The sequence below is a fragment of the Strix uralensis genome, chromosome 3 (assembly GCF_047716275.1).
Source record: "Strix uralensis isolate ZFMK-TIS-50842 chromosome 3, bStrUra1, whole genome shotgun sequence".
Lineage (NCBI taxonomy): Eukaryota > Metazoa > Chordata > Aves > Strigiformes > Strigidae > Strix > Strix uralensis.
The window spans coordinates 3,246,636-3,265,265 of record NC_133974.1 but is presented as its reverse complement, the minus strand read 5'-3'; the positions used below and the strand labels follow the sequence as shown (position 1 = coordinate 3,265,265).

At 42.2% G+C, this 18,630-nt stretch overlaps 1 protein-coding gene across 2 annotated transcripts in view; it reads right to left on the bottom strand.

Moving 5' to 3' along the window:
• Positions 1-97: 97 nt before the first annotated feature.
• The window catches only part of MSRA (methionine sulfoxide reductase A), a 292,651-nt gene continuing 274,118 nt past the window's right edge, over positions 98-18,630 (bottom strand). For both annotated transcript variants that reach the window (XM_074861326.1, XM_074861325.1), the window contains one exon: positions 98-939. In XM_074861326.1, the coding sequence (XP_074717427.1) occupies positions 775-939 (165 nt within the window). In that variant the 3' untranslated portion in view covers positions 98-774. The remainder of the gene's footprint in view (positions 940-18,630) is intronic.

The window sequence follows — 18,630 nt, the reverse complement described above, 5'->3', positions numbered from 1 at the left end:
GTTTAATCAGCAGGCTGCAGCCTTTTACAATATTTGATACTTTTTTTAGATCTACCCAGATATATACTTAGAGTCATGGAACGCATCACAAACAACGTTTTTCTTTTTTTGTAATTTATTGTAATGCAGATAACTAAATTGATTTCTTTTTGTGTTTATACACTTTATGGAACTGTCAAAAAGAAGTATCAGGTTACAATTTTTACTTTTTCTTACTAAAATTGTTTCAGAAAATAGGCACTACAGGTGATATTACACATTACTGTGGAAGTGAAATTGTGAGAGAATTACTGATCTTACAAATTCACCGTTCTCAAAGACATCAAATTACAGGGTTGTGATAGTTAAAATGAGCCCAACCATGTCTCCAGAAGTCAAAGCTCTCATAACACGAGCAAATTCATTAACCCAAGAAAATAAACATGTCTGAAGGCATTAGCTATGCAAAGCAGTTAGCAGGTGCAACCACCTCCTAATTCATCCTTTTAACAGCATTTCAAGCCAAGCCTTTAGAAATTTATTTTCTTTCCAGATTACAAGATTGCAAGGAAACCCGTGAGCTGCACAGAGCATTTGCCAACAGGCACAATTTCTGCTTCTACTTTGGCTTTTAATATCAGTGAATGGGAAACTGCTCAAATTATGGAAAGCCACCCCGACAGCTTCCCATATCTTTAAGCACTGATGCTGCAGACGCACTGTAACACCTATCAGGGTTGTCGGTCTTTTTTCGAACTCCCTAAAACAAAGTGCAGGTGGTGGAGTAAGCACAGGCTATTTCTTTATCCCAATAGGGCAGGAAAGCCCCGTTCCCCCAAGGCCACAGTATCCGCCGGGGTTCTTGCTGAGGTACTGCTGATGGTAATCTTCGGCGTAATAAAACTCCGGAGCCTCACGGATTTCTGTTGTGATGGGACCAAAACCGCCCTCCGTCAATACCTGTCAAGAAACACGATGGAAAGCCATTAGTGGTTTGCTGGCTTCTCTGCTGATGAATGATTGTAAGGTTTTCTCTCAGCAGGAGCCACAGACATTTCTCAGCATTTGGACCACATTTGCAGCACACCCCCGAAAGCCATTTATCCTTGCTCCCATGTCGTTTTGCTAGGAGACACTGCAGGCACCAAAGTAGGCGTTGGTGGGAAGAGGTAGTGTACCCTCCTGTTTTAATGGCTCATTTGCTTAATTTGCTACGGACACACATTCTTTCTCTCCTCTTTATTAACCACACCAAGCAGGGACGTGGTGCCATCAATGAAAGTGGAAAACAAAAGTGAAAGGCAGCAGAGCACACTTTGACCAAGCCTGGTCAGCTGCCTTGCAATGTCCAAGGACTTCACCTGGCAGGTGCCTCAGCTCTGAAATGTGCTATCCACCCCAAATGTCCTTATGCCAAGAAGAATTTCTGGGTGAAATTTTAGCCCCACTGATGTCATTGAGAAGTAAGAGCATTGGGGCTCTTTTTACAGAGTCACTGCAAACCCATTCTTCAAAAAGAACAGTTCCAGCATGACCAGCAAGGTATTTTTAAGGCAAATTATGGCTCATTTCTGAAAGATTTGACAATACGTGGACCAGGAGCAATAATCGCTTTGCAGGAAAAGAAGAAGGAATGTGGGTGGGGATTTTAAATTAGACTTTAATTTCTTTCTGATATCCCCTAACTCAATTTGAAACTCCTGACAGCTTTCTGACAAAGGGAATTTCTTTTTAACATGAATTGCCATGACATGTCTCCTACTGAAATTTCCTTTTGTAAGGAAACTGGTAAGCACCAACATTTTGGAGCCAATTCTTATCTCAGTGGGGACATAACTTGTGCTCACTGAAGTCCACAGTAACCTAATAAACGCTTTAATTAGTGTCAGACTACTGTTGCAAAGCATAGTTGTAAAGCACTGGACATAGATAGAATCGCATTGCCATCAGTCAGACCTGACAGTACGATCAACTGTAAGAATGAAGGGTCAGATGACCAGATAAATATGTGTTCTCTCATCATACTAATAAATAAACTTAATAAAAGGAAATCATCACACAGAATCACAAAAATGGAGCTGGTAGACCTGTTGTAAGTCATCGAGTCCAACTTCTTTCATCATGATATGATGAATTATAGCTGCCTTAGTCCCAGCAAACATTTGTTTAACTGTTTCTGAAAGATCTTCAGAGATGAAGAGCCTCCAGTTTCCTCAAGGAGGCCACTCTGATATTTATCATCCTGTTAGAGAGTTTCTCCTAAAGCTTAGCCCAGTTAAGCCCACTATTTCCATTTAAACCCATCATCAATGTGGAAAGGAAGTAATTCCCTTCCTCTTTACAATAGTCTTCTACATACTTGGTAGATGGGCAGAGAGAAAGATGACATGTAATGGAAATAATGCTTCCTCACAGCATTAGCTAACACTTAAATAATAGGTGATTATTTGGGACCAAAAAGTCTTCAAATTTCCTACAACAGGGTTTCCTAGATCCTGCTTCAGCACAGCTAAGTACTGGCCACAGTCTGACATCAGTTGCTGGACTTTGCAGAGCATTAGTCTGAGTTATCCTGGTAATTTCACTGTCTGGAGGATACATTTTGCTGTATTCAGTTTTCAGTCAGGAATAAAGTAATAAGATGGATACAAAATCCGTGACTGACCTGCCTGGGGAGCCCCTGGGTTCCCAACCCTACCTCTGAATTCTCAGTGCAGGTTAGGATGATGTCAACTAGTTAATTCACTGTATTTGAACACAGCAGGGTAACAAGCTCAGTTTCACAGGAATCTGGCCTTGTTTCCCCATGTAGAATCACCAAAGACCGTTCTTCATCTTTGGGACAGGCTTTGTCTCAAGGGAATCAGATTATTTACCTGTCAGATGTGATGCGAAGAAAATAAAAAATGTGAGGGTATGTATCACAACACGTTGGAAACAACTAACACAAAGAGGTGTCAACACAACTGCTTTTAGAAAGCAGTATTTCACTTACTTTCTAACCCTCCTAGCAAAGAAAAGCACTTTTAAAATTATCTTCACTCCAGAAAGATGGCACAAACTGTCATCATGGGCATTAGTCATTTACGTGCTGCTGTAAATGCATGTAAAATTGGCTTCTCCTCCCCTTAACTGAGTCATGAGGATGCTGCTGGAGGGATAGATATTTTTCTACTGTGCAAAATGGTATTCGTTACAGATTTTTACCTGGGACTTTTCCATCACTGGCCTAATTTTGTCAGTTAGAAAATCCATTCTGTTCAATAACATACCACAAGAGGGCATAAACATCATTTATCCCTTTCAGCATTACTAACAGTCCATTAAAACACTGCACGCTGAATAAAGCAGAAGCCCAAGACAACTCATTATATTGCACTTTGGTCATTAGCAAAAGATACCAGCACTGTTGTCAGAAGCAGAGGGAACCCCAGGCTTCGACACTCTGCCAAACACTACCTTGAATGTTTTGATTTTAAACGGGAAAATATTTTCCTCGCACTGACTGTGTCAATGCAAAGATAAAAACATCACTGGGAAAGATGATGAAGTTCATGATGTGCTGGCTCCGGCAGGTGTAAATCAGCCCACTCTTGATTGATTTCCTGCTGCCAAGGCACATATAATTTGATGATAATCCTGTTCTAAGCAGACTTTTTAGTCCTCGCTGTCTCAAAATTCCTGAGCCATCTGACGTGACCTCCCATTACCATGCTGCAGCCAAAAGGGCTACTGCAGCCTTTGCATGCAGAAATGGGAAGGACCAAATTGAGTGTAGTTAACCCTTGGGACCTTTTATTCACTGCAGGAAAGTTTTAAGGTACTAGTGGATCTTTTTTCCCCCAAATACTCTGCTGTAATTCAAAGAGAATTCATTCATTAATTCATTCAAGGGATTTTGTTGGCTTTTGTCATAGGAGAGATCACACTAGGAGATCAAACAGATTCTTTAACTGATTATAATCCAGACCAAAAAACCTGGCAGGTTCTACTGGTGAGAGGCCAAACCAAACCAGAACCCAAACCTCACCCAGCTGTAGAGGACAGAGGGGACATGGTCAGCTCGGTACATCAGGATAAGTGCTGGAGGAACATGTTGGAGCCAGTGCAGGGAACCTCAGCACTACTACTTTTTTAAACAACCTGTACTTCCAGCACGTAAAGGATTTTGTTTCCTAATTCCTAATTTATTATAGCCTGAGAAAGCTTTTTCCTGTTGTTTGCTTTAAACTGCTTGCCTGATCACGTCATTACATCCTCTGCTGCAAAAAATAATTCCTTATTCACTCTCTCCATAGTGATCTCCATTTTACACCTCTGCCTTAATCCTGCTCATTCATTTCTTCAGGAGCTTCACAGGCTTTGAGTCCCCACTTCATAACTCAGGTCAGCCTTCTCACCCTTTCTGCATCTTTTCTAGATCTATTTTACTGCTGCATTGAGATGGGGTGACTGGAATTGCACTCTATTCAAGATCACCACGGATTTATTCAGTTACATTTTCTCTTTTATTCTCCATTTCTTTCTCAGCAATTCTTAGCATTCCACTTGCCTTTCTGACCTCTGCTGAGCACTGAGCAGACGTTTTCAAAGAACCATCTGCAATGACGCCAGGACCTCTTTCGCGGGCTAATTTAAACCCTGTCATTGTGTCTGCACTTGACTTTTACCGACATGGAATTTCAGCAGCTATTTTATTGCCCAGACATTTGATATTGTCAGATTCTTCTGCAACTTTTTGTAGTCATGTCTACTTTTGCTTACCTGGAATAACTCTATACCATCAGCAGATTTTGGCACATCACTATTGTCTGTCTCCCTTTCCCAGCTCTTTTATAAGTATATTGAACTGCACAGGTTCCCAAGACAGGTAATTGGTAACCTCTGTTCACTGCAAAAACTGCCCAGTCATTTGTATCTTTTATTTCTTATCTATAACCACTTATTCATTCAGAAGAGAAACTTTCCTCTTATTCCACAGCACCTGGCTCCCTTTTATGCACCCGCTTTCTTCACAAAACTGTATTATGTGTGCAAGACATGAGTTTCCTCTGCTAAAGTCACATCAACTCTTCTCTGAAACGCTGTATTCTACGTGTGTCTACTAACTTCTGATAACTCAAGCAATCTGCAGCATAAAACACCAGACCTAACTTGTCTATAATTTTTCTGGCTCATCTTGGAGATACCTTAAGAAGCAGCCCACTTTTCATTCCTTCAGTAGCAGGGCCAATTTAAATCACAGCTTACCTGTGACACTAGCGTGCAAGCAATTGCCAATTTCTTTTCATACCTGAAGCCAACCACCACCCGGTTTCACTGACCCACCAAAATCATTTCAGTGATTCTGAACCTCTTTTGCTGCAGCTTGAACTTGTGACTGCTCCTCAAAATTATAACCACAATCTGGTGTGGGAAACCCCCAAATTCCTCAGCTGTGAACACAGTCATGAGGAATTATGTAGCTGTCTGTTATTACCTTCATCAAGTCCTTCAGGGACAGCTCAAGATTTGCAGTTGCTTTGTCTGCAGAACTGATTCCTAAAATGCTCAGCCATCATAAGGAAAATATATTAGTGAATTGGTGAGCTGGAACGATTATTTTGGATGCAGATTTGCATCTGTTGTGCAGCACATACTGACAAGAAGCAATTTTCCTGCTGGTGGCACCAAGACTGGAGGTGTGCACCGAGGCACTGCCTAGAGCCCTTGCACCACAGATACTGGGCCGTACACAGCCAGTGCTGTACCCGTGAACACTGCACGCACAGGACCAGCAACTGCCACAAACATCACTGTCAGTACAGACGTGATTTTGGACACACAGCTTGGAACCACAGGGACTGCAGCAAATCAAACCATTTTTTCCATTTTTCCCATTTGAACCATACTGGTTGGTTATTCAACCATCTGCCACTTAACCTAGTGCTACCAGTCTGATACCCACTGTAGTGAGGGGATCCCACAGCATGCAAGACACTGTTAGGAAGATTTTAAGGGAAAGATTTTAGAGAGGTGGTACCATCTTACAGATGTTTTTGCTTTTTAACTTGAAGGCCGTGTACTGGGACACAGCAGAGTCTGCATGTTAGCAAAATCGGTTTGTTCCACTGGCAGCAATTCAGTTCAGTTATGCTAGGTGATACGAAATGCTGTCCTCAACAGAGGAGATTATATGGTAGACTGCCAAGGAATAAACCAAACCAGTGTAACCACAGAAGGTTGCTCTTCACTTACTCCCAAGCAACTGTATTTAGCACGTGATACTTCTGCACTTTGATTTGCTACTGCCCTCTGAACTGACAGTAATTGCTGCTTCAGCTTTTTGTAGCCAGCTGATTATATTGAGCCAAAGTATGTCAAAATATTTAATCATTTGACATTACAGCATGGCAACAACACATTCAAGGTGTTTGGCTCCTTGTTTATATTCAGATGGAAGTAGCTAATACTTGTAAAGTGCCTTAAGAATTTGGAATGAACTGTGTCAGAAAAGCACGATTCCTTTGTACCTCCAAATACTTGAAGGAACAGACTGGAAGCCACTGACACTTTGATATGTTGTGCTGCAAATGCATGGTTCATGGAAGTTTAGAGAAGGGGCTGAACCCACTTATAAATTTGACAAAAAAAGCTTTAAAATTGGTTTTGTTAAATGAAACCTTTTAATTTTCTGAGCAGAGGCATTCGTAAAGCAGCAGAGTATTAATTGGTTTCAAGCGTTTTGTGGCTTTTAATAAAAATAGCATCATCCTGTGTTTGATTCAATACACACTTTAAAAGCAAGCTTACAGCCTGTACTCGGGCCGCTGCAATATCCAGGTTGTCTCGTGTCTCAGCAAGTTACATGAAGCTCCTGTATCTCTAACAGCCCCTCTAAAATCACTGACGTTGAAAATACAGCAGAGTATCTTGACACCTGTGACAGCTTGTGATCTGTATCATCATTCATCCTTGATGTAAAAATGTAAGGCAAGGAATCTCACAATGCTGAGCGCTCTAGCAGGGAGTGCTGATTTAAAATCTCTAGGGCTGGCCCTTTTTTATACTGGCTACTCAGAATTTCATATCATCAGCAGCAATACTGAAATTCATCCCTGTTTCCAAAAGCACTAAGAGCTGAAGGAGCTGCACTATTTCAGGAGAAGGCCTGCAGGAATTAGTTGCATGGACTCGATCCTCTGTAGGATGGGAGCATGCATACATCCTAGACACATGATTACTGTGATATTTTTAACTCGAAAACAAATTAACCGACTTTGCCAAGTTTGTGGATCAGTTGCTGACAGGCTTGGGAGCAGAAATTCAGCAATACATGCTCACTTGGTCCAGAGGAACAAACACAGTGAGTAGCATGAGGCGTCAACAATGTGCAATTAAGAAAGAATGTTTTATTTTCTCCTTCATTTGCTAAGTGCCATGTAGATATACCTCTCCTTTTCTGAAAGACAGCCTGCTCTGCAGTATCACAACTCAATGATATATTAGTTTAAATTGTTTCCTCTGCGTTGCCTTCAGTTGGCTGGAACACCTCACTGGTAAACACGCAACTGTCAAAAATTAAAATTCAGTTTGCCATGCTGGACCCAGCCTTCTCTATGTCACTTACTGATGTGGGCTTTTCCAAACTAATTGATGCCAGTGACCTCTACAAAGCCCTGGAATGGGCTGAAATCATGTCTAGCTGGTAAAACCTGCATTCGCATCCATGTTGGTGACCTCCTTTTGGAAATCATATGTTTCACACCACAGCGAGCCAGACAAGAAGAAGGATCCTGCCAAGGAAAATGTGGGAGCAGTGGCTGGCAAGTGCTGAAGTCTAACCCCAATGACCACACTGGGCAGCGGCATGGACTGGGACCAGCTATCTACATTCTCCTGTTTCCAGTTACCTCTCTGCACAGTGGATTCAATAGTATTGATATATTTGATAGGTGCTGCAAGAATTGATTAGCTAATGTTTTGCACAGGGCTTTGGAGTACTGCATAATTAGCTAATGCTTGCACAGGGTTTTGGAGTGCTATATAATTTCTAAGTATTATTAATATCCTTGCAGGGAAGCTGTCTAGTCTCAGAACTCACTTTCCAGTGTGCCTCTCACAAATCAGGCAAGAGTGAAACCAGGAATGATCGAATTATGTTGGTATAAATTCTGCATCCTTCATAGTGTGGGCATAAGGATCTAAGAGCAGAAATGGTGAAACCCATTGACTTTACAGATTTCCTTGGTCTTTGCTGTGATAGAAACCAAGCTGCTATGTGACTACATTATAAATATGAAGCCATAAACATCCTACAGGGACTACACATAACCTGGTCAAAGAGGAGAAATGCTGTTACATGGACCTGCTGGAATTGTTCATATGAATGTATTCTTCCAGTGCAGCACAGGGAAAATGCTGATAAGAAGGAAATACAATAGAAACTTAAAAGGTGGTGGTGCAAAGTCTAAGCTGAAGAATCTTGATTCTCATCTACAAAACTGCAAAACTGGCTTTGTCAGAGCTTTTGCCTATTGACAAAACCTCCACATACAAGAGCACGTCATCTGAATTGAGTAAACTGAACCTAGCTGGAGACACAGCCTCATGAGCCTTAGGGGAAAGCTGCGTGTATATATATAGCCTGTTCCACTGGTTTGTAGACCTGCTTTCTCTGAAATGCTTTTCCCTTAAACACTTAGCTTGAAGGAGGCTGTTTGGTCACTCATTCCTGCCAGAGGGGAAAGAATTGCTGGGCTTGGATATAAATCAGACCTGCCAAGGTAAATCGCAGTTGGCCGGTAGCCTGGTTATTAACATATCTGAGGCCCCAAGTGGTTATGTTCAGAGGGTTGAGGAAGGATCAGGAGTGCAGTTAGTCTGATATTTCCTACTATTTTACATCTGAGTGTACTTTCTTGTTGCCCACAATGATCAGCTATGCCAGCTGAAGTGGCAGATTTACACAGACAGACTTCTTTGTACCTTCTAGCAATAGGAAAAGTTGAACATTGAATTTGTCCTAAATTGTATTAAATGGAACTGACAGTGAAATAAAATCTGCAATTCTATTTTGTCCTGTTGGATACTGATCCTATGAACATGCATAGAAAGGAAGTTGTATCCTGCTTTCCATCATACCAATCTAATTCTGGATTCAAAGCTTTTGCTCCAGATACTGACTGGTATAACAGGATCAACTTGACCCACAGTCTTTACAAGCTTGACCTTCAGAGTAGAGCTTCCTGAACACCCATCCTGCCTTCTCTTGAGGGAAGAAAGATGAAAGTGAAGAATGGCACCAGGGGACATTTAGGAGGTATAGGAAGATAACATTAGCAAAGATAAAAGACATCTTGCTCAACTAGCATCTGGGAACTAATTAGGTGTTGAAGGAGCCATTGAGAGAGATGGAAATTCTGTTTGTCTAGCCAATTTTAACGCAGCCAAACAGCCTTTTACTGTACATCCTGCATGGATAATTTATGATGGCTAAGAAAAGATATGCCCTGTTCTGACTTGCAGTGATCTAAAGCTATTCCGCAGTTTGAGACAGCAGACTGTTCTTCACTAATCACTCATCCGTTACTCTTAAATTCCCCAAATGAAAAATGGTCAGGTCCAAACTGAGACGAGGCCACTGATAACAACCCACAAACGGAGCAGTGAAGCTTAGTGCAGAATCTTCCAACACACTGCAGACCAGAACTGGTATGTCCACATGGTGCAGCCCTGAACAACTCTGAGAAGATAACTCAGGTCCAAAAGCAGCGTAATGATAAAATCAGGCAAATCCATGCTGCCTGTGAGCAGAAGAAAACACTCCACATATAAATGCTGTGTTGACAAGACTTTACCACTTCCATTAGCTCAGTTATCTCTGAACCACGTTTCATTACAAAGTGCAGACTAGCCTGTGCAATGCAAGGCACTCCCTTGTGTGTGTATCCTTTGCAATAAATGGAAGTCACTCCAATTATTTTTCATTCAGGGGAGTTGCAATGTACAAATAAAAATGTTCATTTCACATATTTAACGTCGAGGGCTCAGTTCAGCTCTACTGTTACATTGCCATCATTTTATTTTTCTCAGTGGATTCAACACTGGATTTATATCAAGTATTTCTTCAACAATATATAAGCATGACAGTTTCTCAGGAAAACATATAAATTTTTAAGAGGAATAAACAAATTCATCTTTTCCAAAAATCCTGAAAAATCCAGAAATTACCTCAGTTGTGACTGGGGCGAAAAACTTTCAGACAGAGACCAAGCACGAATATTTACTTCTGAAATCATAAAAACTGGTATACTGGAATACCTGAAAGAAGATCCTTATAATGGAAATTGTTGGGCAACCTGTCATCTCTGACACTTATTTTGCCTCTAATAACAAGCTCTGTTTTTCTGTTCAGCCTCTCATGACCATTAGTGTGTAATGCTAAACCATCTCATCCCAAAAAAGCTGGGAGCTGGTTTGCATTGTGCTGTATACCCTCTTTAGGTGGTGAAAGCCCTGAGCATACTTCCTAGAGCAGCAGGAATATCACCCAGTTTGCCTCTGACTGTCCTGGTGACTTTCAGCAAAACAAACATTTCCAATCTCTCTTTCTGCTTCTGTTTCTCATTCTTTAACATGGCACTAATGCTACTCATCCTTTTTTATTCCAGCTCTGCAGGACACACACTGATTCTTACAATGGCCATATGTGCACCATTCGGCACAACGAGGAGCCTGACCAAAGTTGCAGGCTCCAGTTGCCACAATTAACACAAATATGGAGAAAGTTATCATACAGTATGCCTCACAGCTCTTAGGTCAGCTCAGACTGCAAGGGAAACTCTGGCTGGCCTGCGGTCAAGGGAATTTTGTCAATACTGTTCACTCAACCAATGAACACACAGTCACAGGAGGATAATCTAGAGTGGAGAACAACTCACCTTGAACACCTATCATCAGACTCACCTGCTAAAGGGGCTGTTGTCACCATTAAAGTATTTTCTGTCTATATTGCTGGTTTCTTATAAAGATCTCAGAGGGATCTAACATGGACCTAACACTCCTAGCAATTTATAGCAAAAGTATTTGTTATGCAATACATTAAATGTTCTACCCAAACAGAATCATAGACTCACAGAATCGTTTAGGTTGGATAAGACCTTTAAGATCATCAAGTCCAACCGTTGACCTCACACTGCCAAGTCCACCACTAAACCATGTCCCTAAGCGTCACATCTACACGGCTTTTAAATACCTCCAGGGATGGTGACTCCACCACTGCCCTGGGCAGCCTGTTCCAACGTTTGACAACCCTTTCGGCGAAGAATTTTTTCCCAATATCCAACCTAAACCTCCCCTGTCACAACTTGAGGCCATTTCCTCTTGTCCTATCGCTTGTTACTTGGGAGAAGAGACCAACCCCCACCTCGTTACAACCTCCTTTCAGGTATTCGTAGAGACTGATGAGGTCTCCTCTGAGCCCCCTTTTCTCCAGACTAAACCCCATTTCCTCAGCTGCTCCTCACAAGACTTGTGTTCTAGATCCTTCACCAGCTTTGCTGCTCTTCTTTGGACACACTCCAGCACCTCCATGTCTTTCGTGTAGTGAGGGGGCCAAAATTGAACCCAGTATTTGATAGACGGGTTCATCAGATACCTCTTGTGCTCAAATGCAGCTTAAGGGGATGGGATGATAAAGGATGTTACTTGTCCCTGGGAAAGGGAAATATCATGTCATTTTCTTGAAAAGTAAGATTTAATTTATACTACACATATAGGACAGGACTGTATGCAACACAGCACAGCAAAGTGTCTAAAACTGCCTGGGTAGTCTGTCCTTGTCTTTCCCATGGAGATAAGCACTGAATGGGAGAAGAAGAGCAAAGAGCCTTGGCTACCTCCCCCAGGCATCATCAAACAGAGAGGAGATGGATCCAGCACGAGAATGATGTGGACACCATTCACAGTCTGACCCACTGCATGTCAAATGAAACATAAAATTGAGGTCCTTCCCCATGAAGGTGAAAAAGGCAGGGGGGACTTCACAGTGGCAGATCTCAAGGATCAGTGTAGATAAAGTTTTGTGAAATTTCCAACTAAATTTCCCACTCTGTTTTGAAATGGAAATCATACTCTTCCATGTTAAAACCTGTGTTGTCAGACAGCTGCTGCATTTCCAGCCTGGGTCTTTCTGACCTTTCTGTCTGACCAGCTGAGTTCAGTGGAATATTTTCTGGATTTTTCATCTGTGTAACAGATCACAGATGGGTCAAACACTTTAAAGCAATTTTGATCCTCCAGGATGACAAATTGTTTCTGTTATCAAATATATGCATAACTACTAGTAAAATTGTATTTGAAATGGTTACCAGGGAATACTATTTTAGCCCATACCAAGGACTGAAAAGTCCAGAGAAAATGAACAGAGCATATTTTAATCAGAAGACAAGCCGTTTTCCAGCTACTATAAATAGAAAAGGCTGGAAGAACGCATCCGACAAGCAGAAGAAAGTGTAAGGAGGGTAAAATTCCACAGTGTTTTGGCTTTGGACTTCAGAAGGTAGTGAGTATGAGATAGTGTGAAATACAAAGAAGCCTTTGTTGTTTACATCTGAAGTTTAAAAGTGGCACAGTGTGAATAAACAAAGGATGTTCCATGAAACACTGCAGCAGTGATGTACTCGCTCCGTTTGAGTTCCAGAAACGGCATGTAAATAGAGGCATCGCCTTCTTGTTTAAAAAGAGAAAGAGGTAAACTTTAAAGCTTGCCTTCCAGAAAATCTCATTTACCCAGCTCTTTAGGTTTTTGATAGGCTTTTAAGTGGTAGAAAACACACAATCTTAATAAGACTAAGATCTGGATCATTTAGCATTTGCTTTCAGGTTGGTTAAGCTTCTTACTAATGGTAATAGTACACACGCTTTTGGAAACCTGAATTAGCTATTTGTTAACTTTTCTGGAAAAAAAGTTTTGCTCTCAAGTACTGGGATAATATCAAGCAATTTATTTTTTGTGCAGACATGAATAAACCACACTGCCATGATAGTTCCACGAGTGAACCGATTATTTTACAGGAGGATGCATTATGATCATTGATAAGGACAGAATCTAAAGATACATAGATTCAGTTAGATATTCAGAATGATATTTCATGTCAAGCAGTTATGTAGCATTGAATGTGATTCAAGCTAGTTACAGTATCTGTACATACCTTTCAATGCAAAGATTCCCCTATATTTGGCGAATCTTTAATCAAATTTGATTTTAATTCAAAATATTCCAACCTATTCCTATGGCATAGATAGAGGGTAACTTTTGATGAAGTTAAAAAAAATAAATTGTTATGGTTTGAATTTGCTGTATGTGAGATCTATGCTGGAGCCAGCAGATGAAAACACCTTTTGAATAAGCACGTACAATCCTGAGAATTTCCATACAGATAGGTTTGGTTTTGCTTATTTGATGCTGAAACCAACTGATGTCAGAGCAGAAGGCAGGGTTAAAGCTGTCAGCCACAGACTTGGTTTGTATTGTAGTGAACCCTGGGTATGCAAGGTAACTCAAGGTACCAGAGACATGCTCAGGAGGTTGGCAGGTCTAATAAAAGACCAATGGGAACCCCCATCCCACTGGAGTGGCATCTAAAGGACAGGAGATGCCTCTCCAGGACGCCATCAATGTCACTGTGACACTTGTGCATCAGACAACAGAATTAAACCCCAGAAGTCAGCCCATGTACCAAAACAGGCAAAACTGATACAGCACTAAAGGGAAATGGTCACAGCTGGAGTCAAACAGAAGCTACTAATTCCAGTGTCACTCACCGCATCACCTTGCTAGGGCCATATCCAAACATACATTCCTCTGAAATCAGCTCCACAAAAGCTGTCTAGGAAGATCAAACTCTGGTGAGTTACTAGCACAGCCGCACATGACAAAATAATAAACAATTAATCCAATTTGTTCAGCTCTAGGGCCCCAACATAAGAAAGACATGGACCTGTTGGAGCAGGTCCAGAGGAGGCCACGAAGATGCTCAGGGGGCTGGAGCACCTCCCCTGTGAGGACAGGCTGAGAGAGTTGGGGGGGTTCAGCTGGAGAAGAGAAGGCTCCGGGGAGACCTTAGAGCGGCCTCCCAGGACTGAAAGGGGCTACAGGAAAGGGGGGAGGGACTCTTTACCAGGCAGTGTAGGGATAGGATGAGGGGTAACAGTTTTAAACTGAAAGAGGGGAGATTTAGACTAGATGTAAGGAAGAAATTCTTCCCTGTGAGGGTGGTGAGGCCCTGGCACAGGTTGCCCAGAGAAGCTGTGGCTGCCCCCTCCCTGGAAGGGTTCAAGGCCAGGTTGGACGGGGCTTTGGGCAACCTGGGCTAGTGGAAGGTGTCCCTGCCCGTGGCAGGGGGGTTGCAACAAGATGAACTTTAAGGTCCCTTCCAACCCAAACCATTCTATGATTCAATTTCTCTAATCCCTATCCATCCACAGACTCTTTGGTGAAGATTTTGGTATGGACTTCATTGTCACAGGAAGCTGGTTCACCAAAGTAAATCTAAAAGATTTGAGTTATTCTTGTGGCATCAGTATCCACTTCTTGTATGAGTGCCCTCGAAAGCAGATGGCTTCTGCTTCCAAGCCCACAGACTGAAAGCACAATGGTACTCCTGAAATCTGCAAATACATGGCAAAGTCAAACTTTGGATGCTAACTAGAAAAGTAGAAACGTGACCTGCACCCTTTGCAAAGTCAGTTCACTTCAACAGCCCAAGCTCTGTGCACATTTATTTAATACAATTACTTCTACAGTTTTGAAAACTGGTTACTTGTGCCTGCAGCAAAACTGTTTTACCAGAAGAGGGGAAAAAATTGCATTTGGACAGAACATCAGCTGCAAAACCAGCATAGTTATTTCATGCCCTCTGGCAGCTGCCAAAAATGCTGAGAGTACAGCAGCACGCGGGGAGGGGTGAAAACAAAAATCCTTCATAAGGAAGCAGGGTAAATCCTACAGCTTCAGCTCCTTCACACACCATCCCTGAACGAGCTTCCTCTGTGTAGCTGTGATCAGACTCCTTCTGAGCACAATAGAGAGCAATGTACTACAGGGGGCCTAGCGAGCTATCTTTTAACTCCACATACCTTTGATTAGCAACAGATTTCTTTCACAAGCTACAGTGCGTTTTTCACAAGCTATAGTGATTTCTTATTAAAGCGGTGCACTGTAGGCTTACAGAAAAATAGCAGTGAAGGAGACCTCCAGAGCTTCTTTAGTTTATCCACCTGCCGCAAGCTCTACCTACTCCTTCCTGGAAGAGTTTAGATACAAACTGCTCTCATATATGTTATTACCAATCCTCATCACATACATACCCCACAGTCAACAAGTTAATTTGTCAGTAAGCTGAGAAAATACAAGACCATCTTGGATTCAGGGTCAAATTCCACTCGTCGTATAAGCCTCCTAGCATCAATGAAATGGATTTATGCGCTGGGAAAGGAGATTTGAATTTGGCCATTAGTAAAACAAAATGCCAAACTGATTGTGGCTGGATAGGAAGCAAAGAAAATGCAGGGAATGCACTTTACATTTCAGCGAGAACCTGGCATTTGCAGCACATCATCTTCCTGCCAGCTACAGAACAGCAGTGACTTGGCAGAGGTTTGATAACCAGATGTCATCCTCATCTGGTTGTCTTGGCTCAGGCTGTTTCTTTGAAATGAACAGCAAAACAGAGCGAGTATGGGGTCTTCCTGGTGCTACTTGCACGACAAGAAATAGAAGTAGGAAAGGTCTTTTGGGCGATGCCGTAGTCCTCTGAATCTGGCATTGCTCTGCACCATTTTGTCAAATTTACAGCCCTCACCAGGCAAAATCTGGGAGGTGGAATCAGAGTTAACAGGCCAAGAACAAAATGGGATGTAAGGATTTGTTTGACAGCTGTCTCTCTTCGAGTGATGAATACAGAACAAATGATCTCCCCACGTACTTCCCCAAGGCAGCTTTGAACACATTTCAGCACTCAGAGTCCTGGGTGCATTTCCCGGTGATAAAATGCTGCAGTTGTATTTCTCTGTTGAAATGCATTGCTATGTCTCTCCTCCACTGTGAATTTTCAGTTCATTTTTTTATTTAAGGAGAAAGATCATTCGTTTTCTGCATTTCTATTATATTACCCTAAACAATGACAAGGAGTAAAACATCAGGGCAATCCCTGTCTAAAACCTGCTGGCTTTCTAGTTCACTGTTATTTAAGCTAGTACAAGCTATTAAAGATGCACTGATAAATACAGAGGTATGCAGTCTAACATTACATATTCCTCCTACCGCATGGTCCTTTAGATACAGCAGAAGAGTCGAACTAATGGGGAAATGTTAGCCAGGGTTTTGATGTGGCAGCTAAGTCACAAATGCCTTTAGACCCAGGATACAAAAGAGAAGTGCATACCGTTCCCGCTAAGAACCCACGTGACTGACCTTATATCAGAAGGAGAATTACTTTTTAAACTGAAAGCCTGATAGCGTGCGTGTATGTTTGTATACACATCAATATGTGTGATAAGAAGGCTGCTTTGTGGCAAAACCTGCCAACAAACCCATTTTTTTGTCGCCATCTGCTAGGAAGAGAGCAAGCACCTGTTAGGAGCAGCTGCTTGAATGCAGAATGTAGGTAAGAGAAAAATCAGTTTCATTTTGGAGTTGGCCTGCTGCAGGTAGCACATGGCTCTCACCAACAAGGATGCCAAGTGGTCCTTTTTAAGCTTGTCCTAATTAGGAAGTGGCTAGCGTTATGAAATCTCAAAACTGTTCATTTAGGTTATCACAGCAAGTAGAGAGAAACGATGGGGCTCCCCCCACCTGCCCCCCAAAACACCTCCCCAGCCTCCGTTGGGGTCTCTGCCCTCTCCCCTGGTTTTTCCTCTTTTGCACGGGGAAAGCTAACAGACCATTTGGAGATGTCGTGCATGGCTCTGTGCCTCTCTTGGCATGGCAGGCTGCATCAGGACATGTTGCTCTGAGGAATCACAGTGTTAGCAACACCCCTCTACTCCTTCCTTTGGAGAACAACTGCTTCCCTTTTGCTGCCTCTTTATGTCCATCTCTGTGTGGGTCCTTTGAGGGTTTTACAAGAAGGAATTGAAGGGGCTCGGTCCAAGCGCTCGCTGTGATCAAGGCTATAGGCACCAACAGATGCCAACCCTGCCAGGCTGTCATTTCTCCAGGGGAAGCAATGGGGGTCCCACCATCTAGGCAACTCGAAGTGGGCAGAAGAGACACATTAAAGGATTTCCCATACTCTTCCAAGTGACAGATCCAAGATCACAAGTCAGCATGGCCTCTCCCACCATGCCTGACACCACCAATGTTCTCAAATCTGCTGCCCTTAATCCATACTTACAGTGTTTCCATTGAAGGCATAAGGTCATTCAGTTTGTTCTCTCCCAACCTCCCAAGCATAGACTGTTTCTGTCGAATTTTCTTCAGATAGTGAATATAACCTTTGTGCCCCACAGCCGAGCTTGTCTTGCACAGCCTGTGTGACGCAGCCACTCACTGTATGGAAGTGGCCAGCATCAGCCCATCCTAGGGTGCGAAAGGGCTCTTGGCCTTAAAAATCAGCAAGTCTGCAGGGGATTTTCCTACTCCCCTTTACTACACAGCACTACATCTAATAATCATTGGGGAGGTATAATAGCAGCGTAAGGAACTCCTATCTACATCTAGGGAACAGCAACAGGAGGTCAATAGATGGGTTTCCCTTGCACAAGGAAAAATTGCCATAGGCACTGATAATTAGGCACTCCTTCAGGCTAAACATCTTCCCTTTTTCTCTTTTCCTCTTCTCCCTGCTTCCTTACATTCTTCTTTAGCCTCCATTTCTTGCTTTCCCCACCCCTCTTTCCTAACTGCCTATCTTCTGATTTGCCCTGCCACCATCCAGTGCTATGAAGACAATAAATATTTGGCTCACATAACCTTTTTATAAATAGCATGTCCAACTCATTCAATCTCAGAGATTGATATTTTCTTAAATGGCAGCAAAGAACTGGTCTGTGTGTCACAGCGTGCTCAAAGGTGAAAATACAGAGGCTAATGCACAAACACAGACACTGTCTTGAGAAACAAGGGATATTCCCAAAGTGGTTTTGAAGTTCCAACCTCTGTGGTATGCATTACAGTTCAGCTGGACAAAATCCTGATCAAAAAAACCCCCTGATTTCTGGATGGGCAAACACCCATCCAGCTTGAGCTATGGAAACGAGAGCAAGTATGTGAGCCTGATAGAGAAATAACATTTCTTCTGCTTGTAAAAGAGTAAATTTGATCTTGATGCAATGAAACACACATAAAATCACACAAAGCCATCCCACAGAGTCACTTCTCCATACAAAGCTGCACTTTAAATTGTGTGGTTTAGAACAAATACCTTCGGTCAAGCAGGATTTTTTTTTCTTAATGCAGATTTATATCTGTAAGTACATCTGTAAGCATATAGATTCATGCCTCCTGGGACATGTCTAATGGGCTCTGAATTCACTCTGGCTCATTTCTTTGTACAGCGTTGGCTATACAGTGGGAGAATTGAATAGGGTCTTTCACTGATGGATGTTTTTTCATTTTGAATTTAAATGTACAAACTGAGATCGCAGGTTATTACTGCCATGAGAAGC